General features: G+C 41.7%; 1 protein-coding gene across 1 annotated transcript in view; it reads right to left on the reverse strand.

The window, feature by feature from the left end:
- LOC124002138 (tetraspanin-5-like) overlaps positions 1-24078 on the reverse strand; it is a 30351-nt gene extending 6273 nt beyond the window's left edge. The window contains exons 1-6 of the mRNA XM_046309441.1: positions 23705-24078; positions 19984-20034; positions 14941-15087; positions 12018-12188; positions 7510-7635; positions 6589-6636 (exon numbers count right to left, since the gene is read on the reverse strand). Of these exons, the coding sequence (XP_046165397.1) occupies positions 6589-6636; positions 7510-7635; positions 12018-12188; positions 14941-15087; positions 19984-20034; positions 23705-23788 (627 nt within the window). The 5' untranslated portion in view covers positions 23789-24078. The remainder of the gene's footprint in view (positions 1-6588; positions 6637-7509; positions 7636-12017; positions 12189-14940; positions 15088-19983; positions 20035-23704) is intronic.
- Between the last annotated feature and the right edge of the window lie 3018 nt (positions 24079-27096).

Genomic DNA, 27096 nt, shown 5'->3' on the forward strand with positions numbered 1-27096 from the left:
GGCTTCTTTGCTACTCTTCTTGACACCAGGCCATCCTCCAAAAGTCTTCGCCTCACTGTGAGTGCATGCCTGCTGCCATTCCTGAGCAAGCTCTGTACTAGTGGTGCCCCGATCCCGCAGCTGTATCAACTTTAGGAAGCACCGCTCACTCATGGCTACAAGTGAAGACAGACACGTCGGGGACGCAACTGTCCTTATCTGATTCCGAGGCGCATATTGAAGATACTGGAAGAACTGTCCAGATTTACATTTTGTCAGTCAACAAGAGAAGTAGGCCGAACGAACAGCAAAAGCACTAGCCTATGTCAATCTACTATTCCCCCATAGAACAAAAGTTGATCTATTCTGTGCGAGAAATAAATATTCCAAACATCGCCTGGGACAGTTGTGGGATGCAATAGATCCCAAATTAATACAACCACTAGCATCAAAAAAACTTTAAGTAATGATGCTGAAGCAACAGATCAGAACATTTAGCTTCAAATGTTGATAAACTATTAGAATATTTCTTCACATTCAAAGCTCAGCAATGTGTAAAATGCAGTAGGCTATAAGCACAAATGTTCCATGAGCGGGAAAACACCACTATCAAAAGTGACTGCAAATGCGATTATGCATGTAATGCTTTTATTATAAATGTGTATTTTTATGGTGCACGAAAGGCATGAGCTCTGCTTTGTTTTTTTTGTGCATGCTGTACACACTTCATCAGTCTCTCATTCACAATTTGACAAGCCCTTGATTATGTCTCGAATTTTCCAGCAGCAAATATATAATTCACAGGCTAATATGGTCAACCATCAGACTATTCTTGTTTTAATCTTGTCTTTATATATATTATTTAGTATGTCTCGGAGCAGGGGCAAAAATATATGTAATCTATGCACTTAAATAGACAGTACCGTGCAGTATCGAAGAGCCCTCACTGCTGCTCAATCATCCTATTTTCCCAACTTAATTGAGGAAAATAAGATCAATCTAAAATGATTTTTTTATACTGTTGCAAAGCTAACTAAAAAGCAGTATTCCCCAAGAGAGGATGGCTTTCACTTCAGCAGTAATAAATTCATGAACTTCTTTGAGAAAAAGATCACGATTGTCAGGATTTGGCCAGGGTTGTTCCGGTTTTTGGTCACTAGATGCCCCCATTGTGCCTTTTGACCTTTTGTTTTCCCTTGATCCCCATTATTATTTGCACCTGTGCCTCGTTTCCCCTGATTGTATTTAAACCCTTTGTTTTACTCAGTTCTTTGCTCTGTGTTTGTATGTTAGCACCCAGCCCTAGTACTCTGTGAGCTCTTGTTGATCCCGGTGGACTCTCTTGTGGAGTTCTGTTTTTTTGTTCTTCTTTGTTTGTTTTTGAGTATCTTTTGAGGCTTTTTGTGCTGTGCCTTCCACCTTGTGGATTTGCCTTTTTGTCTTGGAGGATTGCCTTTGTTCTTGTGGAATTCCTTTTTGAGGTTGTGGAGTTACATGTTTTCCTGAAGAACTTCACTTTTTACTTCATTAAATACACCGTCTCAAGTACTGCTGTGTCTGCCTCATCTTCTGGGTTCTGCTGACTATTCGTGGCTCAGTTGGTTTAGTGACTGTTTCTCACTCCGGAGACCCGGGTCCTGACAACGATCATTAGAAAGAAAATTACGGACTCCTTTTTAAATCTGAGCATTCCTCCAAAGCTCAGTTGTCCTGAGTCTGCACAACTCTGCCAGGACTGAGGATCAAGGGAGACACTCAAGTGTTTTAGTACTATATCTCGTGACACAATGATGAAAATAATCATGGCCTCTAAAACTTCAAGCTGCTTACTGGACCCTATTCAAACTAAACTACTGAAAGAGCTGCTTCCTGTGCTTGGCCCTCCTATGTTGAACATAATAAAGGGCTCTCTATCCACCGGCGGTGTACCAAACTCACTAAAAGTGGCAGTAATAAAGCCTCTCTTGAAAAAGCCAAACCTTGACCCAGAAAATATAAAAAAACTATCGGTCTATATCAAATCTCCCATTCCTCTCAAACATTTTAGAAAAAGCTGTTGCACGGCAACTCACTGCCTTCCTGAAGACAAACAATGTATACAAAATGCTTTAGTCTGGTTTTAGACCCCATCATAGCACTGAGACTGCACTTGTGAACGTGGTAAATTACCTTTTAATGGCGTCAGACCGAGGCTCTGCATCTGTCCTCGTGCTCCTAGACCTTAGTGCTGCTTTTGATACCATCGGTCACCACATTCTTTTGGAGAGATTGGAAACCCAAATTGGTCTACACGGACAAGTTCTGGCCTGTCAGGATCTTATCTGAAAGATATCAGTTGGTCTCTGTGGATGGTTTGTCCTCTGACAAATCAACTGTACATTTCGGTGTTCCTCAAGGTTCCGTTTTAGGACCACTATTGTTTTCACTATATATTTTACCTCTTGGTGATGTCATTCGGAAACATCATGTTAACTTTCACTGCTATGCGGATGACACAGCTGTACATTTCTATGAAACATGGTGAAGCCCCAAAATTGCCCTCACTGACAGCCTGTGTTTCAGACATAAGGAAGTGGATGGCTGCAAACTTGCTACTTTTAAACTCGGACAAAACAGAGATGCTTGTTCTAGGTCCCAAGAAACAAAGAGATCTTCTGTTGAATCTGACAACCTCGATGGTTGTACAGTCGTCTCAAATAAAACTGAAGGATCTCGGCGTTACTCTGGACCCTGATCTCTCTTTTGACGAACATATCAAGACTGTTTCAAGGACAGCTTTTTTCCATCTACGTAACATTGCAAAAATATGACATTTTCTGTCCAAAAATGATGCAGAAAAATGTATCCATGCTTTTGTCATTTCTAGGTTAGACTACTGCAATGGCTCTTTCCGGCCATCTGGATAAAGCACTAAATAAACTTCAGTTAGTGCTAAATACATCTGCTAGAATCCTGACTAAAACCAAAGAATTTGATCATATTACTCCAGTGCTAGCCTCCCTACTACACTGGCTTCCTGTTAAGGCAAGGGCTGATTTCAAGGTTTGACTGCTAACCTACAAAGCATTACATGGGCTTGCTCCTACCTATCTCTCTGATTTTATCCTGCCGTACATACCTACACGTATGCTACGGTCACAAGACGCAGGCCTCCTAATTGTCCTTAGAATTTCTAAGCAAACAGCTGGAGGCGGGGCTTTCTCCAAAAGAGCTCCATTTTTATGGAATGGTCTGCCTACCCATGTGAGAGATGCAGACTCGGTCTCAACCTTTAAGTCTTTATTGAAGACTCATCTCTTCAGTAGGTCCTATGATTGAGTGTAGTATGGCCCAGGAGTGTGAAGGTGAACGGAAAGGCACTGGAGCAACGAACCACCCTGCCTGGCCGGTTCCCCTCTCTCCACTGGGATGCTCTGCCTCTAAACCTATTACAGGGGCTGAGTCACTGGCTTACTGGTGCTCTTCCATGCCGTCCCTAGGAGGGCTGCGTCACTTGAGTGGGTTGAGTCACTGACATGGTCTTCCTGTCTGGATTGCCCCCCACCCCCCCTTGGGTTGTGCTGTGGCGGAGATCTTTGTGGGATATACTCGGCCTTGTCTCAGGATGGTAAGTTGGTGGTTGAAGAGATCCCTCTAGTGGTGTGGAGGCTGTGCTTTGGAAAAGTGGGTGGGGTTATATCCTGCCTGTTTGGCCCTGTCCTGGGGTATCATCGGATGGGGCCACAGTGTCTCCTGACCCCTCCTGTCTCAGCCTCCAGTATTTATGCTGCAGTAGTTTATGTGTCGGGGGGGTTAGGGTTAGTCTGTTATATCTGGAGTATTTCTCCTGTCTTATCTAGTGTCTTGTGTGAATTTAAGTATGCTCTCTCTTTCTTTCTCTCTCTCGGAGGACCTGAGCCCTAGAACCATGCCTCAGGACTACCTGGCATGATGACTCCTTGCTGTCCACAGTCCACCTGGCCGTGCTGACCTGTTGCACCCTCGACAACCACTGTGATTACTATTATTTGACCATGCTGGTCATTTATGAACATCTTGGCCATGTTCTGTTATAATCACCACAGCCAGAAGAGGACTGGCCACCCGTCATAGCCTGGCTCCTCTAGGTTCCTTCCTAGGTTGTGGCCTTTCTAGGGAGTTTTTCCTAACCACCGTACATCTACACCTGCATTGCTTGCTGTTTGGGGTTTTAGGCTGGGTTTCAGTACAGCACTGAGATATCAGTTAATGTAAGAAGGGCTATATAAATTTGATTTGTAGCGAATGGAGGACGCTATTCCTGTGGTTAATCTTCATGCCATCCTGTTGTTGTCACGTTCTGACCTTAGTTCCTTTGTTTTTGTCTTTGTTTTAGTATGGTCAGGGCGTGAGTTGGGGTGGGCAGTCTGTTTTTTCTATGTTGGTTTTTGTGTTCGGCCTAGTATGGTTCTCAATCAGAGCCAGGTGTCGTTAGTTGTCTCTGATTGAGAATCATACTTAGGTAGCCTTTTTTCCACCTGGGTTTTGTGGGTGTTTATTTTCTGTCTAGTGTGTGCTGTCACCTTACAGAACTGTTTCGGTTTCGTTGATTTACTTTATTATTTTGTTCCAGTGTTTAGTTGTGTTTTTGAATAAATCAATATGGACACTTACCACGCTGCGTTTTGGTCCGATCCTTACTCCTCCTCAGACGAAGAGGAGGAAATCCGTTACAGTTGTAAAGAGAAGCAATGTGCTTAATATTAGAAAAGTTGAGAAATAAATATAGTAGGCATAGCTTATAGAAAGCTGATGGGATCCTGCTCTTTTTAAGAGGCCATCACTCTGTTTTCTCATGCAATAAACTGCATAACCTATAGAAATGTTGCGATCTCATGAAGTGTTTGATTAGATTTTCGATCATATTTGCATTGATGTCAGAGTGATTAGAGGGACAATATAGTGCTGAGTACCAGGTAGTTTGCAAGTTTGGTAGGCTACTGATGACCATCAACAGCATCCGAGCTTGGAGAAGCCTAATTACCGTGACACAAACGTTCATGTGGAATTTGACTCGTGTCCGCCGGTGTAGTGGTAATACAGTCATGGTAACAGCCCTAGTCACAATACTCTTGGTCCCCCTAAAATGGGGGGGACTATGTACAAAAGAAATGCTGTAATTTGTCAACAGTTCCTCCGGTATGAATGAAAATACCCTCAAATTAAAGCTGACAGTATGCACTTTAATCTACTTTTCTTTGTATCATTTCAAATCCAAAGTAGAGAGCCAAAACAACAAAACATTTCTCACTGTCCCAATACTTTTGGAGCTCACTCTCTCACCAAATGGCCATTCCATTAACATCCTGTAGTTCCCCGTGTCCTTTTATTGAAATACCTCTAATTTCCCTGAACTGAATCTTGTCAAAACAGCTTCTACATTATGCTTTTCTCAGTTTGAGGGTAATGCTTGGAAAATAAATACAACCCTTCCTTACAGTTCCCTTCAGTTCCCTCTCCCATGGTACTTGGCCAAAAGCACATTTCTCCATCATGAGTAATTCCAGGCAACCAGCTGTTGTCAAATGGGGGCTGGGAGAGTGGTGATGGACTGTGAGACCAGTGTTGTGACTTAGACTTGGGTGGGGTGCAGTAAGAATGACCGCATCTAGCTCAACCAACCTGCCAATGGCATTTTTTAACATTTATTTAACCTTAATTTAACTAGGAAAGTCAGTTAAGAACAAATTCTTATTTACAATGACAGCCTACTGGGGAACAGTGGGTTAACTGCCTTGTTCAGAGATAGAACAGATTTGTACCTTGTTCAGCTCTGGGCATCGATCCAGCAACCTTTCGGTTTCTGGCCCAACGCTCTAACCATTAGGCTAACTGCCTCCCCTAATGGGAAAGTTTTCCACAACTCCTATTTTGCAATTCCACTGTTTTGTTTTGAGGACTGCCTTTTGATGAAACAACCCATCCCCATGCTGTGGAAAAAACTCTGGAAGCTTGCTTCCAAGTGAACAGACTGCCATAATGATGGATTCTGGGTCTGTTTGTATCAAGTGTCTCAGAGTAGGAGTGCTGATCTAGTATAAAGTTCCCCCTTTCCACGTGATGGATTCTGACTCCTAAATATGGAATAGTGTTAATTATCAGGTATCCAATTGAAATATTGAGTGCTATGGTCTAGAGGGTCTACACTAGAAGTTAATGGTTGCCTGTAGGAGGAATGTATACGGTAGAGGCAATTAAGCTTGGAATGTACTGAGTGCAGGGAAGACGATCATATGTTCGCAGGCACTGATAAGGGTGGATAGGTGTGGATTAGTGAGGAAGGGTGTCGAGGTCAGGTCACATTAAGAGAGAAGGAACAGTTGACTAATTGTCTGTGAGTTTAAATAAGTTCATTTAGAAATGAACACATGTAATATTATTCCTTTTGATCTAAGAGTCAAGACAGCAGGTCTCTGAAGAACGTTTTCCCCTCTAATACTAAGGCATTGCACCGGCCTCAGTGTGTCGGCTCGACACAAATAACAGCAACTTTCAAATGAGAATATTGGTGCAGACTCTTTGACAAAGTACTTCACAGCATGTCCAGAGATCTTAAATAACATTTTCTGCAATAAGAACGATTCAACTCACCGCTTTAGCTCGAATGTCGTAGCCACACTGGGTGTTAATGACATCCTCCTACAATACGAAAGAGAGGATATTTATAAACGGTCTATTCACAGCATTCGCCTAATTGACTCAATACCAAACCTGCGACAAGTTTGCAAACAGTAGATATAAATGGATGCAGGGCCTGCTAAGTGAGAGGATGGTTTCAAATGGGGGTTATTAATGAGCTTGATATAGGCATATGTATATTGACCTGTGTAGTGAGCCAAACCATTAGTTATTTTTCAAATATCATGGATACGGTCAATGTCAAGGACTTGTATTTTGTTTGTGCATGTAGGCAAAGAAATGTAATTTGAAGCTACATGCCATCTGGTCTTGTTGCATGCTAAAAGAAAAGAAGAGATTTCATCATAAACATCTTCAAATAAGGCTCAGCTAGGGTTATGTAGCCTATTTGTATGCCGTTTAGCTGTAGTATGAGTGGATTCTCTGCGGCACAGGCTAGTTGTGTCCCTCCTTGTGTGTGTTGTATGATTTATGGTGATGTGAAGTTAGCAACTGTGAAACGTTAGCCCCTTAAAAAAGGGATTTGAGCTAAAATAGGAACACTGCCATCTAGCCAGTGCTTTTGACAGAGAGAGATTACGACATGGCTTCTGACTAGTCACAGAGAAACAACTAGGAAGGTATTGAGCTTTAAGCTACAGACTCTGCTATGTGTGTTCGCAGGCCACTTTACTATTTCATGTGTATTGGTATGGACTAATGCAATACGCTGGTGGCTGGACATTAGAATGGAGCATTTTGATAACTCCTCCAAATTAGTTTTTGCAATTGCACTAGTGATGTACTGACTGATCAACTCCAATAAAAGCGGTCTGTACTTCAGAGGATACTGAGTATAGTCCAGTGAAGTGAGAGTGGTGAGAGAACACGTACTGCCGGGTCTTTGGTGCAGCATGAAAAGGGCACTCCACACTTCTCGCGACTTGGGTTGGAATCTGTGCAGTTGAAGTAGATGTTCAAGTTCCAGTCATCTGCCCCAAAGGCTCCACAACACTCCCACTGGAAAGAGCAAAGAGACAGAACAACATCCCGTTCAGACATCAACAACCTCTTCAAAGGAATATTCAATGTATTTTTTGGATTGTTTACCCATCTACCATTAGGTGATCTCTTTGCAAGGCATTGGAAAACCTCCCTGGTCTTTGCAGTTGAATCTGTGTTTGAAATTCACTGCTCGACTGGGGGACCTTACAGATAATTGTATATGTGACTTGTTCAGCAAATTTTTAGTCCTGAACATATTTAGCTATTTCAGCTTTTAATTTTGTATTCATTTGTACAAATTTCTAAAAACATAATTTTACTTTGACATTATGGGGATCATTGACCATTAGACCATAACAACATTAGACCATAACAACATTAGCCTGTGAAACAAAATTAGACCATCAATTGAATCCATTTTAAATTCTTGTTCAGCAAATTTTTAGCTGTAACACAGAAAAAATCTGTAAAATAATTTTACTTTGACATTATGGGGTATTGTGCGTAGTGTGAATACTTTTTAAAGGCACTCTGTAAAATGTTTTTTTTTAAAGGTTTTTTTCACTCTCAAAATCACACTTTTATATAACAAAAATTGGATGTTCTAAGTCCACAACAATGCTTAAACCATATCAGGAGACCATTTTTGGATGTCTGTGAAATTTTGTGAAATCTATAAAACCTATTTTTTGGAGGGTGCAGTTGCCCTTTAATTCAACTGAACACTGAGCAACTGAACATTTGGCTAGTGGTGTTTCTGTACTGGAGGCCTATAACAATGTTAGGAGCTGATGGTTGACTATAGGAAAAGGAGGGCCGAACAGGCCCCCATTAACATCGACGGGGCTGTAGTGGAGCGGGTCGAGAGTTTCAAGTTCCTTGGTGTCCACATCACCAACTAACTTTCATGGCCCAAACACACCAAGGCAGCTGTGTAGAGGTCAAGAGACTGAAAAGATTTGGCATGGGTCCCTAGATCCTCAAAAGGTTCTATAGCTGCACCATCGAGAGCATTCAGACCAGTTGCATTACCGTCTGGTATGCAACTGCTCGGCATCTGACCATAAGGCGCTACAGAGGGTAGTGCGTATGTCCCAGTACATCACCGGGGCCAAGCTTCCTGACATCCAGGACCCATATACCAGGCGGTGTCAGAGGAAGCCCCCCCCCTCCCAATTTTTGAAGCCCCCCCCTCCCAATTTTTTAAAGACTCCAGTCACCCAAGTCATAGACTGCTCTCTCTGCTACCACATGGCAAGCAGTATCGGAGTGCCAAGTTATCCTTTGTTTTTACACTGTTGCTACTCGCTGTTTATTATCTATGCATATTCACCTTACAAATGACCTCAACTAACCTGTACCCCCGCACATTGACTCGGTACCGGTACCCCCTGTATATAGCCTCGCTATTGTTATGTAATTTTGTTGTGTTACTTTTTGACTTTATTATATTTTTTGACTTTAGTTAATTTAGTAAATATTTTCTTAACTCTTATTTCTTGAACTGCATTGTTGGTTAAGTAAGCCTTTCACGGTAAAGTCTACACCTGTACACCTGTATTCGATGCATGTGACAAATAAAATTTGATTTGAATGTAGACCCAGTGTGTGGCAGCTTGCCCGTTAGGGAATTAGGGCTGCGCCCCACTTTTGATTATCCCCGCACCCCAAAAAAAACTGGTGATAAAAAAAGTTATATTTTTCAATAAAAATAGTGTATTATATAATTCATGGATTATGTTTTAAATTCTCATAAAAGTGTGGTAAATGTTCAAAACAAGCTGTTGAGCTACTCTGCACCTCAGTGACTGCCAGCAGCAGCAGCAGCTTCGACTCTGTGGGCGCATAGACCGTGCGAGCATTGCTTGGATTGTTTTGCCAGCTATTTGCTATGATGGGGAACTACCCCGGATTGTATTACAAAGCACCGGGTGTATCACAAAGAATGATCAATTAGCCAGCTACAGTAATTTTCAGAAACAGTTTGATGTTTTTGTCAAATTAACCAGTTATCTACCTATAAAAAGCAGCTAGCTAGCTAGCTCCCATGCCAATTTCAAGTCTTTCTAAACTGGCTAGTGAATCATGCTTTGTGACATTGTTAGCTATCAGTTACATAATGTGTTTTCACTTATTGCATCTGCATGCTTTTTGCGTTCTCCCTGGTGCACTTCTTCGTTGGTGAGCTGGCTGTGCGTTCTAAATAGTACAATCCAATCGGTTCAAAAAAAGCGGCAGCATGTGCAGCAGTGGTCATTCGGTTTCTGACATACAAAAGTGAAATAGGTGTATTTATACTGTTGTTCAAATGCACAGATTACTTCATACAGTATATATTTTCTATGAAAATACCGGTAGTTAAACTTTGCATCATGTTTCTGTCATGCTGCTTTGTTGACAACTACCTTGCGCCACGGATATTCAGCCAATAAGTAGGCCGCCGCTGCCCACAATTTGTGATACAAATGCCCTCCCGATTGATACAAATCAACATGATATCACTCTGCCTTGAAGTATCAAAAACATATATAAAAAATGTATATTTAATTAACATTTTAATTTGGCCTTACTGCTATTAGCCCATACAAACACATTGAATAACAGATTCCCCAAATGGAACAACAGATAATACCCCCCCAAAAAATGTAAAGGAAGTTTGTTCTGAAGTGTCTGTCCTATATCTGAGAGACATTTTTTATTAAATGTTTACATGTATTTTACACCTTATTTTTGGCACTAAACAGTCTCCATATATACAGTTGAAGTTGGAAGTTTACATACACCTTAGCCAAATACATTTAAACTCAGTTTCACAATTCCTGACATTTAATCCAAGTAAAAATTCCCTGTTTTAGGTCATTTAGGGTCACCATTTTATTTTAAGAATGTGAAATGTCAGAATAATAGTAGAGAGAATTATATATTTAAGCTTTTATTTCTTTCATCACATTCCCAGTGGGTCAGAAGTTTACACATACAACTATTTTCTTTCTCATCAATTTATACACAATACACCATAATGACGAAGCAAAAACAGGTTTTTAGAAATGTTTTCAAATGTATTAAATAAAATACTCAAGTACCTTATTTATACAAGTATTCAGACCTTTTACTATGAGACTCAAAATTGAGCTCAGGTGCATCCTGTTTCCATTGATCATCCTTGAGATGCTTCTACAACTTGACTGGAGTCCACCTGTGTTAAATTCAATTAACTGGACATGATTTGGAAAGGCACACATCTGTCTATTTAAAGGTCCCAGAGTTGACAGTGCATGTCAGAGAAAAAAACCAAGCCATGAGGTCGAAAGAATTGTCCATAGAGGTCCGAAACAGGATTGTGTCGAGGGAGGTGACCTTGGTCAGAGTTCCTCTGTGGAGATGGGAGAACCTTCCAGAAGAACAACCATCTCTGCAGCACTCCAACAATCAAGCCTTTATGGTCGAGTGGCCCAACGGAAGTCACTCCTCTGTAAAAAGGCACATGACAGCCCACTAAAGGACTAGGACCATGAGAAACAAGATTCTCTGGTCTGATGAAACCAAGATTGAAATCTTTGGCCTGAATGCCAAGCATCACGTCTGGAGGAAACCTGGCACCATCGCTACAATGAGGCATGGTGGTGGCAGCATCATGCTGTGGGGATGATTTTCAGCAGCAGGCCCTTGGGAGACTAGTCAGGATCGAGGGAAAGATGAACAGAGCAAAGTACAGAGAGATCCTTGATGAAAACCTGTTCCAGACTGCTCAGGACCTCAGACTAGGGGCAAAGGTTAACCTTCCAACTGGACAACGACCCTAAGCACACAGCCAATCAACGCAGGAGTGGCTTCGGGACAAGTCTCTGAATGTCCTTGAGTGGCCCAGCCAGAGCCCGGACTTGAACGCGATCAAACATCTCTGGAGAGACCTGAAAATAGCTGTGCAGTGACGCTCCGCATCCAACCTGACAGAGCTTGAGAGGATCTGCAGAGAAGAATGGGAGAAACTCCCCAAATACAGGTGTGCCAAGCTTGTAGCGTCATAACCCAAAAAGACTCATCTGTAAACGCTGCCAAAGGTGCTTCAACAAAGTACTGAGTAAAAGGTCTGAATACTTCTGTAAATGTGATATTTCAGTATTTAATTTTTTTTTATTAGCAAAAATGTATAAAAAACAGTTTTTGCTTTGTTATTATGGGGTATTGTGTGTAGATTGATGAGGGAATGATCATTTAAAAAAAATATATTTTAGAAAGAGGCTGTAACGTAACAAAATGTGGAAAAAGTCAAGGGTTCTGAATACTTTCAGAAGGCACTGTACCTGCGTATAGCCCTCACTACACCACTGGGTGCACCAGTAAATTATTCATCTTATCACACAGAAAGACAATTCTGAAAAGGTAACTGCTCTTACGTATTCTTGGGTGAAATCTATGAGATTCTGCAGGTCAATGTCATCCCGGTACGCCCGGATGTTGTTGTTGATGAAGAAGTTGAGCTGGTCCTTGATCCAGTCCTTGAAGACGAAGGCCAAGACTCCAGCTGTCAGCTCCAGGAAGAAGATGATCCCCAGGAACACGGAGAACTGGAACAGAGCAATGTTGGCCAACACTTAATATGGGATACCCAGCAAGAAAAATTGGCTCAAATTACTTATGATCAGGTGGTATACTGTTTTGCGATAGGACGTTTTGTAAATGTATTTGAATTATTTTCTATTTAAAAATGTTTGTGGCCCATCACCCCTCTTCGGAGGACAATTTTTTTATTTTTTTATTGTTACATGTACATTCTACACGGGTTTACGTATATGGCACTTTTTTCACACTAGTTACATAGCAAGAATATAGTTATTTGATATACAGTTGAAGTCGGAAGTTTACATACACCTTAGCCAAATACATTTAAACTCAGTTTTTCACAATTCCTGACATTTAATCCTAGTTACAATTCCCTGTCTTAGGTCAGTTAGGATCACCACTTTATTTTAATTATGTGAAATGTCCGAATAATAGTAGAGAGAATTATATATTTCAGTTTTTATTTCCTTCATCACATTCCCAGTGGGTCAGAAGTTTACATACACTCAATTAGTATTTGGTAGCATTGCCTTTAATATTTTTTTAAACTTGTGTCAAACGAGTCGGGTAGCCTTCCACAATAAGTTGGGTGAATTTTGGCTCATTCCTCCTGACAGAGCTGGTGTAACTGAGTAGGGTTTGTAGCCTTCCTTGCTCGCACACGCTTTTTCAGTTCTGCCCACAAATTATCTATGGGATTGAGGTCTGGGCTTTGTGATGGCCACTCCAATACCTTGACTTGGTCCTTCTGTAGCTCAGTTGGTAGAGCATGGCGCTTGTAACGCCAGGGTAGTGGGTTCGATTCCCGGGACCACCCGTACGTAGAATGTATGCACACATGACTGTAAGTCGCTTTGGATAAAAGTGTCTGCTAAATGGCATATATTATATTATATATTATTGACTTTGTTGTCCTTAAGCCATTTTGCCACAACTTTGGAAGTATGCTTGGGGTCATTGTCCATTTGGAAGATCCATTTGCTATCAAGCTTTAACTTCCAGACTGATGTCTTGAACTGTTGCTTCAATATATCCACATAATTTTCCTTCCTCATGAAGCCATCTATTTTGTGAAGTGCACCAGTCCTTCCTGCAGCAAAGCACCCTCACAACATGATGCTGCCACTCCCGTGTTCGCAGTTGGGATGGTGTTCTTCGGCTTGCAATACCTCCCCCTTTTTCCTCCAAACATAATAATAGTCATTATGACCAAACAGTTCTATTTTTGTTTCACCAGACCAGAGGACATTTCTCTAAAAAGTACGATCTTTGTCCCCATGTGCAGTTGCAAACGAGACATGGCGGTTTTGGAGCAGTGGCTTCTTCCTTGCTGAGCGGCCTTTCAGTTATGTCGATATAGGACTCGTTTTACTGTGGATATAGATACTTTTGTACCTGTTTCCTCCAGCATCTTCACAAGGTCCTTTGCTGTTGCTCTGGGATTGATTTGCACTTTTCGCACCAAAGTACGTTCGTCTCTAAGAGACAGAACGTGTCTCCATCCTGAGAGGTATGACGGCTGCATGGTCCCATGGTGTTTATACTTTTTTGTAATTTCCAAATGCCTGAAGGTACAACGTTCATCTATACAAACAATAGTATGCACGTATAAATGTGGTCTCTACAACCAGCAAAACAGTTCACAGCCAGGACATGAAGTCATTATTTAGCATTCCAAATGTTTCCCTCTGGATCAAAGCATATCACAGTATATGAAACATGAACAAATGCTACATATTTGTAGATAAAGCAACTGAACTTTAAAAAATTGAACTAATCAACACTGCCAGCCAAATATATTATGCAAACACATTAGTAATCACTTGTTGTTTTCAAGCTTTCTACTTTCAGCTACCCCCTCCATCACCCAGTTCAAGAGAGAGAATGAATCCATTCTGTACCTCTAACAATTCATTGCCAATCCATTCAACATTCCATTGACATTTTATAATAGAGCTCTTCTAAGATGTTGACTTGGTTTATAAGACTCAATATAAAGCTTTTTGTCATAAACCTAAAACCCCCTTTCATCTACACTCTTTGAAAAAAGACTTCCGAAAGGGTTCTTCGGCTGTCCCCATAGGATAAACATGTTTGGTTTCAGGTAGAAGCCTTTTGAGTTCCATGTAAAAATCCTCTGTGGAAATGGTTCTACCTGGAACCAAAAAGAGTTCTTCAAAGGGTTCTCCTATGGGGACAGCCGAAGAACCGTTTTAGGTTCTAGATAACACCTTTTTTCTAAGAGTGTACCTCATTTCTATCAAAGGCCCACCAATCCCCAGGGGGGAAAATGTTTCTGGTTGTTAAACTGGTTTTCTGGTTGAGAAGTCATCATATAACCAGATTACAGCCAAATGGTCTATTTTACCCAAGGCCTCTTTCATGACGACATCAAGAAGTCATGGGAAAGAGGTCATATTTTGGTTGATATTACAACCTGATAAAGACATTATTTTCTGGATGTTAAAAAGATGTTAACAAAACGCCCTTATACAAACTGACATAACCATGACTTCATAAAATACATCACAATGTAATAAAGAAGTCATTAAGACATAATTGTGAGCAATAATTCACCAGTCCAAACAACAAAAAACAAACACTTGCTCAAAGCTGTGGTTTAGTACACACATTGGAGTGGCCATATAATTGCTTGGTAGGGTAGGGTTAAGTATTGACAGGGGGATGAAAAATACTTCCAATGTTATGTCATATCAATGTAAAATATAATGCTCTCGAATAAAAAGGTGAACATACAAACTTGAGAAGGAAAGAGTTCTCCCTCAGTGCTCCGATACAACCAGCAAAGCCAAGGATAAACATAACTCCTCCCACCACCAGGAAGAGCCAGACGGGGTCAAAGCCCCCCAGGTCTGTGATGGATGAGATGTTGGAGAGCACCCCCTGGGGGGGAAGAGAGAGAGAGGGGGGGAGAGATCACTAGATATAATTGACTCATGAATAGTCAATAAATTATGTTTTTTTATTCATAGTCAATCATGTCAACTGTTTTATAGTTTGAAACACAAAGCTTGAGCAATGGAGACCTTATTGGACATACTAAAATGATTGCACTCTAGGACTCTCATGACAAAGACACAAGCATACAGTATATTGTACAAGGGCTCACACATGCACGCACGCACAAATCCACGCCTGGATATGTACACGCACACACATATATGCATGCACATACACACCGCCTTCATGACAGCTTAGAAATATAAGCCAAAAGAGGAGCAAACACAATGAAAAAATTGGGATCCCTAATAAATAAAAATGAACCTGTGAATGTGTCCAATCCATTCAGGAGTCATTGTGAAGTCATGCTTCCCACTGGAAAACTCCAGTGTTTTTTAAATTTTAACAGAAATAAATCACATGCAGGGCAGATGGGTGTGGAACACTATTTAACATGGGTCAGTCTCGTCATAGACTTATAAACCTGTGATCTATTAATATGACATATGATACTTCTTTATTGGTAGAACAGAAATAATAAATTACACTAGGATCTCTTCAGTAACACTTTACTTAAAGCCTGCAAGCATAATGCTTTATAACTTGTTATAAGCATGTATATGAGCCTTTATAATGTCTTATAAACAGGCTTATAATGTTGAAATGTCGACATTTCAACTAACTCAAATTGGCTGGTATGTAGTGTGGATCACTATTTATTCATTATAAGACATTATGCTCAAAAGGTTTTACAATGCATTATAAGTGCATTATAATGCACTATACCTGCAGACACTCGAAAGTGTTACAAATTCTTTGAGCAGTCAGCTAGCAGATCATTTTTTTATTTTTTATTTCACCTTTATTTAACCAGGTAGTCTAGTTGAGAACAAGTTCTCATTTACAACTGCGACCTAGCCAAGATAAGGCATAGCAGTGTGATCAGACAACAACACAGAGTTACACATGGAGTAAACAATAAACAAGTCAATAACACAGTAGAACAAAAAAAAAACAAAAAAGAGTCTATATACATAGTGTGCAAAAGGCATGAGGAGGTAGGCGAATAATTACAATTTAGCAGATTAACACTGGAGTGATAAATGATCAGATGGTCATGTGCAGGTAGAGATACTGGTGTGCAAAAGAGCAGAAAAGTAAATAAAATAAAAACAGTATGGGGATGAGGTAGGTAAATTGGGTGGGCTATTTACCAATGGACTATGTACCGCTGCAGTGATCGGTTAGCTGCTCAGATAATCAGATGTTTAAAGTTGGTGAGGGAGATAAAAGTCTCCAACTTCAGCGATTTTTGCAATTCGTTCCAGTCACAGGCAGCAGAGAACTAGAAGAAAAGGCGACCAAATGAGGTGTTGGCTTTAGGGATGATGTCAGGATTTGGCCAGGGTTGTTCCGGTTTTTGGTCACTAGATGCCCCCATTGTGCTTTTTGACCTTTTGTTTTCCCTTGATCCCATTTATTATTTGCACCTGTGCCTCGTTTCCCCTGATTGTATTTAAACCCTTAGTTTTCCTCAGTTATTTGCTCTGTGTTTGTATGTTAGCACCCAGCCCTAGTATTCTGTGAACTCTTGTTGATCCCGGTGGACTCTCTTGTGGAATTCTGTTTTTTGTTCTTGTTTATTTATTTTTTGAGTATCTTTTGAGGCTTTTTATGCTATACCTACCACCTTGTGGATTTACCTTTTTGTCTTGGAGGATTACCTTTGTTCTTGTGGAATTCCTTTTGAGGTTGTGGAGTTACATGTTTTCCTGAAGGACTTCACTTTTTACTTCATTAAATACACCGTCTCAAGTACTGCTGTGTCTGCCTCATCTTTTGGGTTCTGCCGACTATTCGTGGCTCAGTTGGTTAAGTGACTGTTTCTCACTCCGGAGACCTGGGTTCGGAACCAGGTCCTGACAGATGATGAGTGAGATACACCTGCTGGAGTGCGTGCTACGGGTGGGTGTTGCCATCGTGACCAGTGAACTGAGACAAGGCGGAGCTTTACCTAGCATGGACTTGTAGATGTCCTGGAGCCAGTGGGTCTGGCGATGAATATGTAGCGAGGGCCAGCCGACTAGAGCATACAGGTCGCAGTGGTGGTATAAGGTGCTTTAGTAACAAAACGGATGGCACTGTGATAAACTGCATCCAGTTTGCTGAGTAGAGTATTGGAAGCTATTTTGTAGATGACATCGCCGAAGTCGAGGATCGGTAGGATAGTCAGTTTTACTAAGGTAAGTTTGGCGGCGTGAGTGAAGGAAGCTTGTTGCGAAATAGAAAGACGATTCTAGATTTGATTTTGGATTGGAGATGTTTGATATGAGTCTGGAAGGAGAGTTTACAGTCTAGCCAGACACCTAGGTACTTATAGATGTCCACATATTCTAGGTCGGAACAATCCAGGGTGGTGATGCTAGTCGGGCGTGCGGGTGCAGGCAGCGAACGGTTGAAAAGCATGCATTTGGTTTTACTAGCGTTTTAAGAGCAGTTGGAGGCCATGGAAGGAGTGTTGTATGGCATTGAAGCTCGTTTGGAGGTTAGATATCACAGTGTCCAAGGAAGGGCCAGAAGTATACAGAATGGTGTCGTCTGCGTAGAGGTGGATCAGGGAATCGCCCGCAGCAAGAGCAACATCATTGATATATACAGAGAAAAGAGTCGGCCCGATAATTAAACCCTGTGGCACCCCCATAGAGACTGCCAGATGACCGGACAACATGCCCTCCGATTTGACACACTGAACTCTGTCTGCAAAGTAGTTGGTGAACCAGGCAAGGCAGTCATTAGAAAAACCGAGGCTACTGAGTCTGCCGATAAGAATATGGTGATTGACTGAGTCGAAAGCCTTGGCCAGGTCGATGAAGACGGCTGCACAGTACTGTCTTTTATCGATGGCGGTTATGATATCGTTTAGTACCTTGAGCGTGGCTGAGGTGCGCCCGTGACCGGCTCGGGAACCAGATTGCACAGCAGAGAAGATACGGTGGGATTCGAGATGGTCAGTGATCTGTTTGTTGACTTTAGACCTTAAGATAGGCAGGGCAGGATGGATAGGTCTGTAACAGTTTGGGTCCAGGGTGTCTCCCCCTTTGAAGAGGGGGGTGACCGCGGCAGCTTTCCAGTCCTTGGGGATCTCAGATGATATGAAAGAGAGGTTGAACATGCTGGTAATAGGGGTGCGACATTGGCGGCGGATAGTTTCAGAAATAGAGGGTCCAGATTGTCAAGCCCAGCTGATTTGTACGGGTCCAGGTTTTGCAGCTCTTTCAGAAAATCTGCTATCTGGATTTGGGTAAAGGAGAAGCTGGGGAGGCTTGGGCGAGTAGCTGCGTGGGGGGGGCGGAGCTGTTGGCCAAAGTTGGAGTAGCCAGGAGGAAGGCATGGCCAGCCATTGAGAAATGCTTGTTGAAGTTTTAGATTATCATGGATTTATCGGTGGTGACCGTGTTACCTAGCCTCAGTGCAGTGGGCAGCTGGGAGGTGCTCTTGTTCTCCATGGACTTTACAGTTTCCCAGAACTTTTTGGAGTTAGAGCTACAGGATGCAAATGTCTGCTTGAAAAAGCTGGCCTTTGCTTTCCTGACTGACTGTGTGTATTGGTTCCTGACTTCCCTGAACAGTTGCATATCGCGGGGATTATTCGATGCTATTGCAGTCCGCCACAGGATGTTTTGTGCTGGTCGAGGGCAGTCAGGTCTGGAGTGAACCAGTGGCTATATCTGTTCTTAGTTCTGCATTTTCTGAACGGACCATGCTTATCTAAGATGGTGAGGAAGTTACTTTAAAGAATGACCAGAGCTGAGCTGAGGGGGGGTGGCAGCAGGCGGCAACAGTGAGAGACTTATTTCTGGAGAGATTAATTTTTAAAACTAGAAGTCCGAACTGTTTGGGTATGGACCTGGAAAGTATGACATTACTTTGCAGGCTATCTCTGCAGTAGACTGCAACTCCTCCCCCTTTGGCAGTTCTATCTTGACGGAAAATGTTATAGTTGGGTATGGAAATATCAGCATTTTTGGTGGCCTTCCTAAGCCAGGATTCAGACACAGCAAGGACATCAGGGTTGGCAGAGTGTGCTAAAGCAGTGAGTAAAACAAACTTAGGGAGGAGGCTTCTGATGATGACATGCATGAAACCAAGGCTTTTCGATCACAGAAGTCAACAAATGAGGGTGCCTGGGGACATGCAGGGCCTGGGTTTACCTCCACATCACCCGCGGAACAGAGGAGGAGTAGGATGAGGGTGCGGCTAAAGCCTATCAAAACTGGTCGCCTAGAGCTTTGGGGACAAAGAATAAAAGGAGCAGGTTTCTGGGCGTGGTAGAATATATTCAGGGCATAATGCGCAGACAGGGGTATGGTGGGGTGTGGGTACAGCGGAGGTAAGCCCAGGCACTGGGTGATGATAACAGAGGTTGCATCTCTGGACATGCTGGTTGTAATGGTTGAGGTCACTGCATGTGTGGGAGCTGGGACTAAGGAGGTATCAGAGGTATGAAGAGTGGAACTAAGGGCTCCATTGTAAACTAAAACAATGATAACTAACCTGAACAACAGTATACAAGGCATATTTACATTTCAGAGAGACATACAGCGAGGCATAAACTAATCACAGGTGTTGATTGGGAGAGCTAGCTAAAACAACAGGTGAGACAACAACAGCTAATCAGCTAACACAACAACAGCAGGTAAAATGGTGATGACTAGGCAGAGAGGGTCGGATTAACTACACACAGAGCCTGAGTTTGCGGCTGGGGCCGATAGATAAAAAATAAATAAACAATTAGTTATCTAACGATACAGGACACCCCGGGATCTCAGCTGGACTCACCTTCTCGCTCCATGCCCAAAGCCCTATGCCAAGGAACGCCACTCCAAGTAACTGTGAACAGACAGACAGACAAGTATTTTTGATATGAGTTATTAATATAAAACTAAAGACATGCTCTCTGGCTTATCGACTGAGTTGTGGTTTAGGAAAATTATTCCACCATTAAATCAACCATCAAGATATGAGAAATGTACTGAATGTTGTTGAGGTTAACGTCAACCAATTATTTCTCAAGTGTAGGAGGATTCGTGCAATTTTCCAGACAGGAATTTAGAACTGCCATAACTCTATGGAGTGAGACTAAAATGCTAAATTGTATAACCCTGAAATAATTTGAACAAAAATATTAAAGAACAACAGCCTCCTGCATTTCCATCAATGCATACTACCAACACCCCTAAAAGCTATTGATGAGGGAAAACAGATCTTAGACCAGGCTCAACTAGGCCTGGACTAGTTCTGTACTAAAGAACACTCTAAGGGCCAGTTTCCTTGATACAGATTAAGCCTAGTGTTGGACTAAAAACCATGTTCAAATTGAGATTGTCCATTGAAAATTATTCTTAGTCAAGGAGGCATATATTCAGGAAACTGGCCCAGAATCTCCAAATAGAAAGCGCTTTTTAGTCCAGGACTATGCTTAATTGTGTCCGGTGATATCAATGGATATATCAATGGATCTACATCCTTACAGCAGAAGTCAAACATAAGTGAATGAATATAGGGCACATCCATCTGTAACAAATAGATTTGCCTCACAGTGTATTAGAGTGCCGTAGTGTACGTTTAACCTGAAGTTCACATCATCTGTCAGGTTATGCTGTACAAGATGTGAGGATCTACAGTACATGAAAATAAATAATTAGCCCAAAATGATTTGTATTATTTTTGAAAAGACAAGGATTCCGTCGGTAGTCTACCGAATGTAGAATCTAACCTATCAATCAGCACGGCAACATCTTACAATGGCAACAAATGGTAGGCACTGTGTCAACAGATATCACAGACTATACTGTACGACTCAAACAATCAATCCGATGTATAATGGTTCACTTCAGAAGACATAGTCGAAACACGTCGCATGCACCATATCTGCATTTGCTTTCTGGTCTTTTTGGAGTGTATTGATGGTAAAAATGATATAACGTGTTACAACATTTGTATTTACATGTATTTACATGTATACTCTTATCTATTTTAGATATACTGTAAATGTAATTAATGCCCCCTTATCCTTTAGTGCCACTCAACCTATTGTCACTTGGCAATCATGAATTTTGGCTCCCACATTACATTGTCCCTTAGGATAGATTTGAATAGAATAGATACACTATTGTCCATTTCATAAGAAACTGAAATTTGTATACTGTATATCTCAACCTGCCCCCATATACTGTATATATACACACATGTTGAGAGGTGCAGTGTCAGCCACAGAGCTGGAGAGCAGTTGAAGTGTAATTGCCTTGCTCAGATGCACAAATGCAGTTGATGGTACCTGCCAGTATAATTCCAGTTCAGTTGCCACTTTTTTGCTTGAACCAGCAATATTTCAGTTACTGGTCCATCTTGGCAACCTGCCGCCATGGTAGAAAGGCACAATGAAATTACCGTAGAGAAAAATATGAATATGATAGAGTATTGTGACAGTAGACTACTTAGGCTACAACTTGAGTAATTACATGTTAACATTACATTTGAAATTTTGCATGTTGCAAACACTGAGGTTGGCTGAAGCCAACCTACACTCACCTGCCAGTTTATTAGGTACACCCATCTAGCACGGTGCCACGGCGGTGTGGGTATGGTGTTGTGTGAATGAATATACAGTGTATATCATATTCTTATTCAATTGTTAAGGCAAAGCATTTTTATATTGCATTTACTCAATAGCTTTACTAAAACTGTATCATTATGTAAACTCATGTGAATAAACCTCAAAATAAATGATCAAAGAAATCACAATTTGGACCTTTACAGATATTTTTTTTTTACTATTCAAATGCAAAACAGGAAGAAAGGGCATGAGTCACTCACCAAGTCTACTTTTTCTATGGATATTTGTTGCTGCTCTTGACTGATTCAAGCAGTCCTTTGTCCCTTTGCATAGCCAGAGAGAAGTCATGACATGACAAGTCACAGTTCACAGATGTTTGAAGTTCATTTTTGATCAGCTCTGTGCTGCATCTGTTTCTTGAGTCAGACCATTTAATGGTCATCAGAGAAAAAATCCTCTCTACAAAGGCATTTGAGCCTGGCACACTGAGGACAAATGAGACAATCCTGAACATGTTGATCAAGTTGGCTTTCCCTAGGTTTCGGAAAACTGCCACCCACTTCTCACTGGTGGATGTTCTGGTATCCTGTCTGGCTTTCTGTATTTCCTCCCAGCTAGCACACAACTCTTCAGAGTTGGTCCATACTGACTGTCTCTGTCATTTTGAGGGCAACCACCACCTGCTCCAGGTCAGTGAAGGAGAGCTCCTCATAGAGGACGATTGGTTTCAGTTTCACCATTACATATTCTGGTGAGAAATCAAACCACTTGTCAATGTATGTAATGACAGTGTCATAGAACTTCCTGTTGCTGCTTGGACCTTTGTGCTGACAGTTTTTTGTCCATCAGCTGCTTGGTCTGTGATCAACAAAAAAAACTGTCCTGTTTCCGCTGAAGCATCTTCATTTTGAACTTTTAGACTTCCTCGTAAACATCTGATGCAGAGCGTTGATTCCTCCAGCTTTTTTATGAGTTGGTCAAAAACACACCCCACGTTGTGGAGAAAGCACAGATAAATCTCAGCAGCTTCATACTCATATTGCTAGCACCGATATTGCTAGCACCTTTAGCTAGCGTGGCCTTCTTGTGCATTTCTGTGGATGCATACTGAGTTAGGTCATTCTCCCCTCCATGGCCATAATTGAGAATACAAGACGGAATAACGCGGGCTAAACCCACCTTTTTTGGTTCCCATTGTTTGTTGTAGCTGCAGTAGCTGTAGCTGCAGCTTTTATTTTTTGCAGGTTTATCTATATTTCCTTGATATGCCACACCGACCGAACAACAACAGACCTTACTTTGCAGGAATTGCCGCGTTTACGCGGTGACTGTGATTGGATGAATATAGGACAAACCAATTTCGCCCAGTATAAACGACATCCCGGCTAATACGAGACAGTTGGCAACCCTAATTCATTGTTATATGATGTAAACTGCTATAGCTTGCATTTCATTTAAGGAATGCCATGAGCAGTAGGACCTACAGATTTAATGACCAAAAAAATATCAGTATGACGTAATCACATATGGATAATTATAATGACAACGAGCAGCATGGGGAAAGCTGTCTGTATAGGTCCGGACCCCGCGTTTGTCAAAATAAGCCATAATTCTACTATTTCAGTTCAACATTGCTGCACCTACCATCGATTCGGCTATTATTGGAGTCCCGTACGTTAGTCTCCTGATAAAGCCCCTATTCGACGTTAATAACGGTCGACCAATTACCTAATGTGCACTGCATTCAGATTTCAATTCGTTCAATTATCTTATTTATTGCATCCCTTGATGTAAGACATAAAAAACATTAATAACACAAATTCCTTGCCCATTTGCCCCCATATATGAAACGCAGGCCAAGGTTAAAAATCATTTCAATATGATGTAGGCTAGTCTACAAAGCCATTATAGACACTGAAAACGTGATTTAGCACACTTACTTACCCAAAATATTATATTGAATCCAAATATGAAATATTTGATACAGCAACTGACTTCATGAGCCTTGAAATGCTTTCCGGACATCATTTGGCTCGTATTTACAAATGTCGCCCACCAGAATAGGGTTAAATCATATCCAATCTGGTTAGCTTTCGACAGATCGTTTCGTAAAACCCACAGTTAACGGTTCAACCAGTAGAAATGCTCTGACAATTGTTCAACATCTTGCTTCCTCTTTGACATGCGTAGAGTCACAAAATATCTGCTTCAAAACAAATACAGAAGGTCGAATCCTAAATATATGTTTCCACCATACAGTATATAAACCGGACCAAATTAAAAACCTTTCGTCATTCGAGTCTTGTCCATGATCTAGACATGGCTGTTATTTGATAGACGTGTCCGCCGACCAACGAGAGTTATATCAGGTATTTGCATATTTACGTAAGAGAACGCCTACTCTGTGAAGTGCGCGTGTGCTAAACTAGATTCGCCCTAGCACTCCTCATCAACGGTTCTTTTTTTCTTTTTTTCCTGGACTAAATTAGTTTAATTGTTTAGAAACTATGTAATCTGGACAATTGTCAAATTGTTGTTTGGGGACATGTGTGTGAGCGTGTGAATGGGGGGAATTGTAAATGTATGCCCGGATTTTATCCCCAGATTTTGTGTTAAACGCTATTACAACAAAGCGTTCTTAGTGTCCTACAAGCTTTCTCTGCCCTTAACCTTGTTCTGAACACCTCCAATGTGGTTTGGTAAGAAGAATGCCCTCTCACCATGGGTGTGATTACTACCTCTGAGGGTTTAGAGCTTGAGGTAGTCACCTCATACAAGTATTTGCGAGTATGGCTAGATAGTACACTGTCATTCTTTCAGCACATATCAAAGCTGCAGACTAAAGTTACATCTAGACTTGGTTTCCTTTATCGTAAATGCTCCTCTTTCATCCCAGCTGCCAAACTAACCCTGATTCAGATGACCATCCTACCCATGCTAGATTACGGAGACATAATTTATAGATTGGCAGGTAAATGTGCTCTCGAGCAGCTAGATGTTCTTTATCATTCAGCCATCAGATTTGCCACCACTGCACATCACTGCACTATACTCCTCTGTAAACTGGTCATCTCTATATACCCATCGCAAGACTCACTGGCTGATGCTTATTTCTAAAACCCGATTAGGCCTCACTCCCCCTATCTGAGATATCTACTTCAGCCGTCATCCTTCACATACAACACCCGTTCTGCCAGTCCCCAAAGCACACACATCCTTGGGAGTACAGTCTTTTCAGTTCGCTGCAGCTAGCGACTGGAATGAGCTGCAACAAACACTCAAACTGGACAGTTTTTCTCAATCTCTTCATTCAAAGACTCAATCATAGACGCTCTTACTTACTAAGAAAGATGGAGATGGCTGCCATTTTATGGGCTCTTAACCAACCATGCTATTTTGTTAGTTTTTTCACATTTTTTAAAACTTATTTTCTACATCATATTGCTGCTACCTTCTCTTATAACCGAAAAGATCTTCTGGAAATCAGAACAGTGATTACTCACCTTGAACTGGACGAAAAATTTTTGTTTAATGAAATTCAGACACCCGAACAGGCCCCCATCCCCGTCATTCACAGGAGAAAAAGAAGGAAGCGGTGTCACGGAAAGAAATAGGGGGGCCTTGTGAGGATCCGCCGATGAGGGGCTAATCTGATGATTTTATTATTACTGAGTATGTGTGGGATGTTCCACCACTATAAATGCTGTGAATAACATGCGTAAACTAAATGCCCATGTGCTCTCCATTAGAAATGCCTGTAGTAGCATCCTCACCAAATCCTGCTGCTGAGGATGAACCACTGTCTACAGACCCTGCTGTCTGGCCTTCAGTATTGACTGATAGAATTCGGACACAACTAGCTTGCAGAGGACCAAGTGAGGCACACCAAACTTTGTTTTCCTAAGGAATGAGAGTGATGGAAGAAGTTGCCACCACCAGTATTTCAGGAAGACCTTGGTGAGTGGTTGGTGTATTCTGAAAGAAATAACAGCCTCTTTTCTACGAAGAAATTTAGCAAATCAGGACTGACAGACTGGTAACATGCAAGTTCTTTGCTGACTTCACACGACAGCATGAAAACATGGAAAGAACTGGCAATGAGGATCAAAAAAGGGGAAACAATTTATGAGCATGAGATGGCACTTATGGAGACTGAGAGGATAAGATGGAGAGAAGTGTTGACACGTCTGACAGCTATTGTGCAGTCTCTGGCAATTAGGAATCTGGCACAAAAGGGAACACACAAAAACACTGTACTCTCCATCAAATGGAAATTTCCTAAAAAATGCTGAACTGATGGTACAATTTGATCCAGTCATGAAAGAGCACCTTAACTGTGTCCAAAAAGGGACCTGGAGTCACACCACCAGCTACCTCGGCCACCATATACAGAAGGAACTCATTGATTTGTTGAGCAGCAAGGTCATTTCGATATGATGAATGACATCAAGCTGGCAAAATGTTTCTCAATTATTCTAGATTGTACCTCAGATGTCAGCCACACAGTTGTCAGTTGTGATTAGAATTACAATTTAGAATTAATACTGGAGTGAAATATGTGCAGATGGTGATGTGCAAGCAGAGATACTAAGTAATAATATGGGGATGAGGTAGTCAGGTGTGCTATTAACAGATTGGCTGTGTACAGGTACAGTGATCGGAAAGCCAACTTCGGCGGAAGTCGTGACAACCTGACTTGCCATCGAAGACCATTGTCACATCTGCATTGGCTACGCCCTCTGGTGTTCGTCCGGTGTCTTCTTAAGCTGCAGTTCTCCCCCTGTACACTCTCTCTCCCTCTCTGTTTAATTGTGTGATTGGAGACAGGTGTGCTGGAGTCAGAGCAGATCCCTATCAGCTGCAACTCGTTCCATAAATCAAGAACTCTACAAATACTCATTCCTGCCACTTCCACTCTGCCAGATAGTAATCTCTGCTCAGTCAGTTTTTATCCTAGCCTTTTGGTCATTACCAAGCTCCTGTTGCTCTGCTGTGCTTGGTTCCCTGCCTCACACCATTTTGTCCTCTCATTGCAATTACCGCTTTGTCTCTGGCTCCTGGCTCCTGTACCACCCTACCACCTTGCTCTGGATTTCACTCACCACCACCTTGGATTCCCCTCAGGACAGATTTACCCTGTTCAACTCAGTCAACTCCAACCTCACTCTACACTTTGGGTTTTTCTGCAAATCATCTGAGCTACCCCGGTTCTGCACTCTATATTTCTCTGTGTACAATAAACATTTTGATTCATTCATCCCTGCTTCCCGGAGTTCACTCCGGGTAACAACCATGGCCCTGCTTGAGCTGCTGATATTTATACACCAAAGGGAGCT

Source organism: Oncorhynchus gorbuscha, linkage group LG17, assembly GCF_021184085.1.
Source record: "Oncorhynchus gorbuscha isolate QuinsamMale2020 ecotype Even-year linkage group LG17, OgorEven_v1.0, whole genome shotgun sequence".
Lineage (NCBI taxonomy): Eukaryota > Metazoa > Chordata > Actinopteri > Salmoniformes > Salmonidae > Oncorhynchus > Oncorhynchus gorbuscha.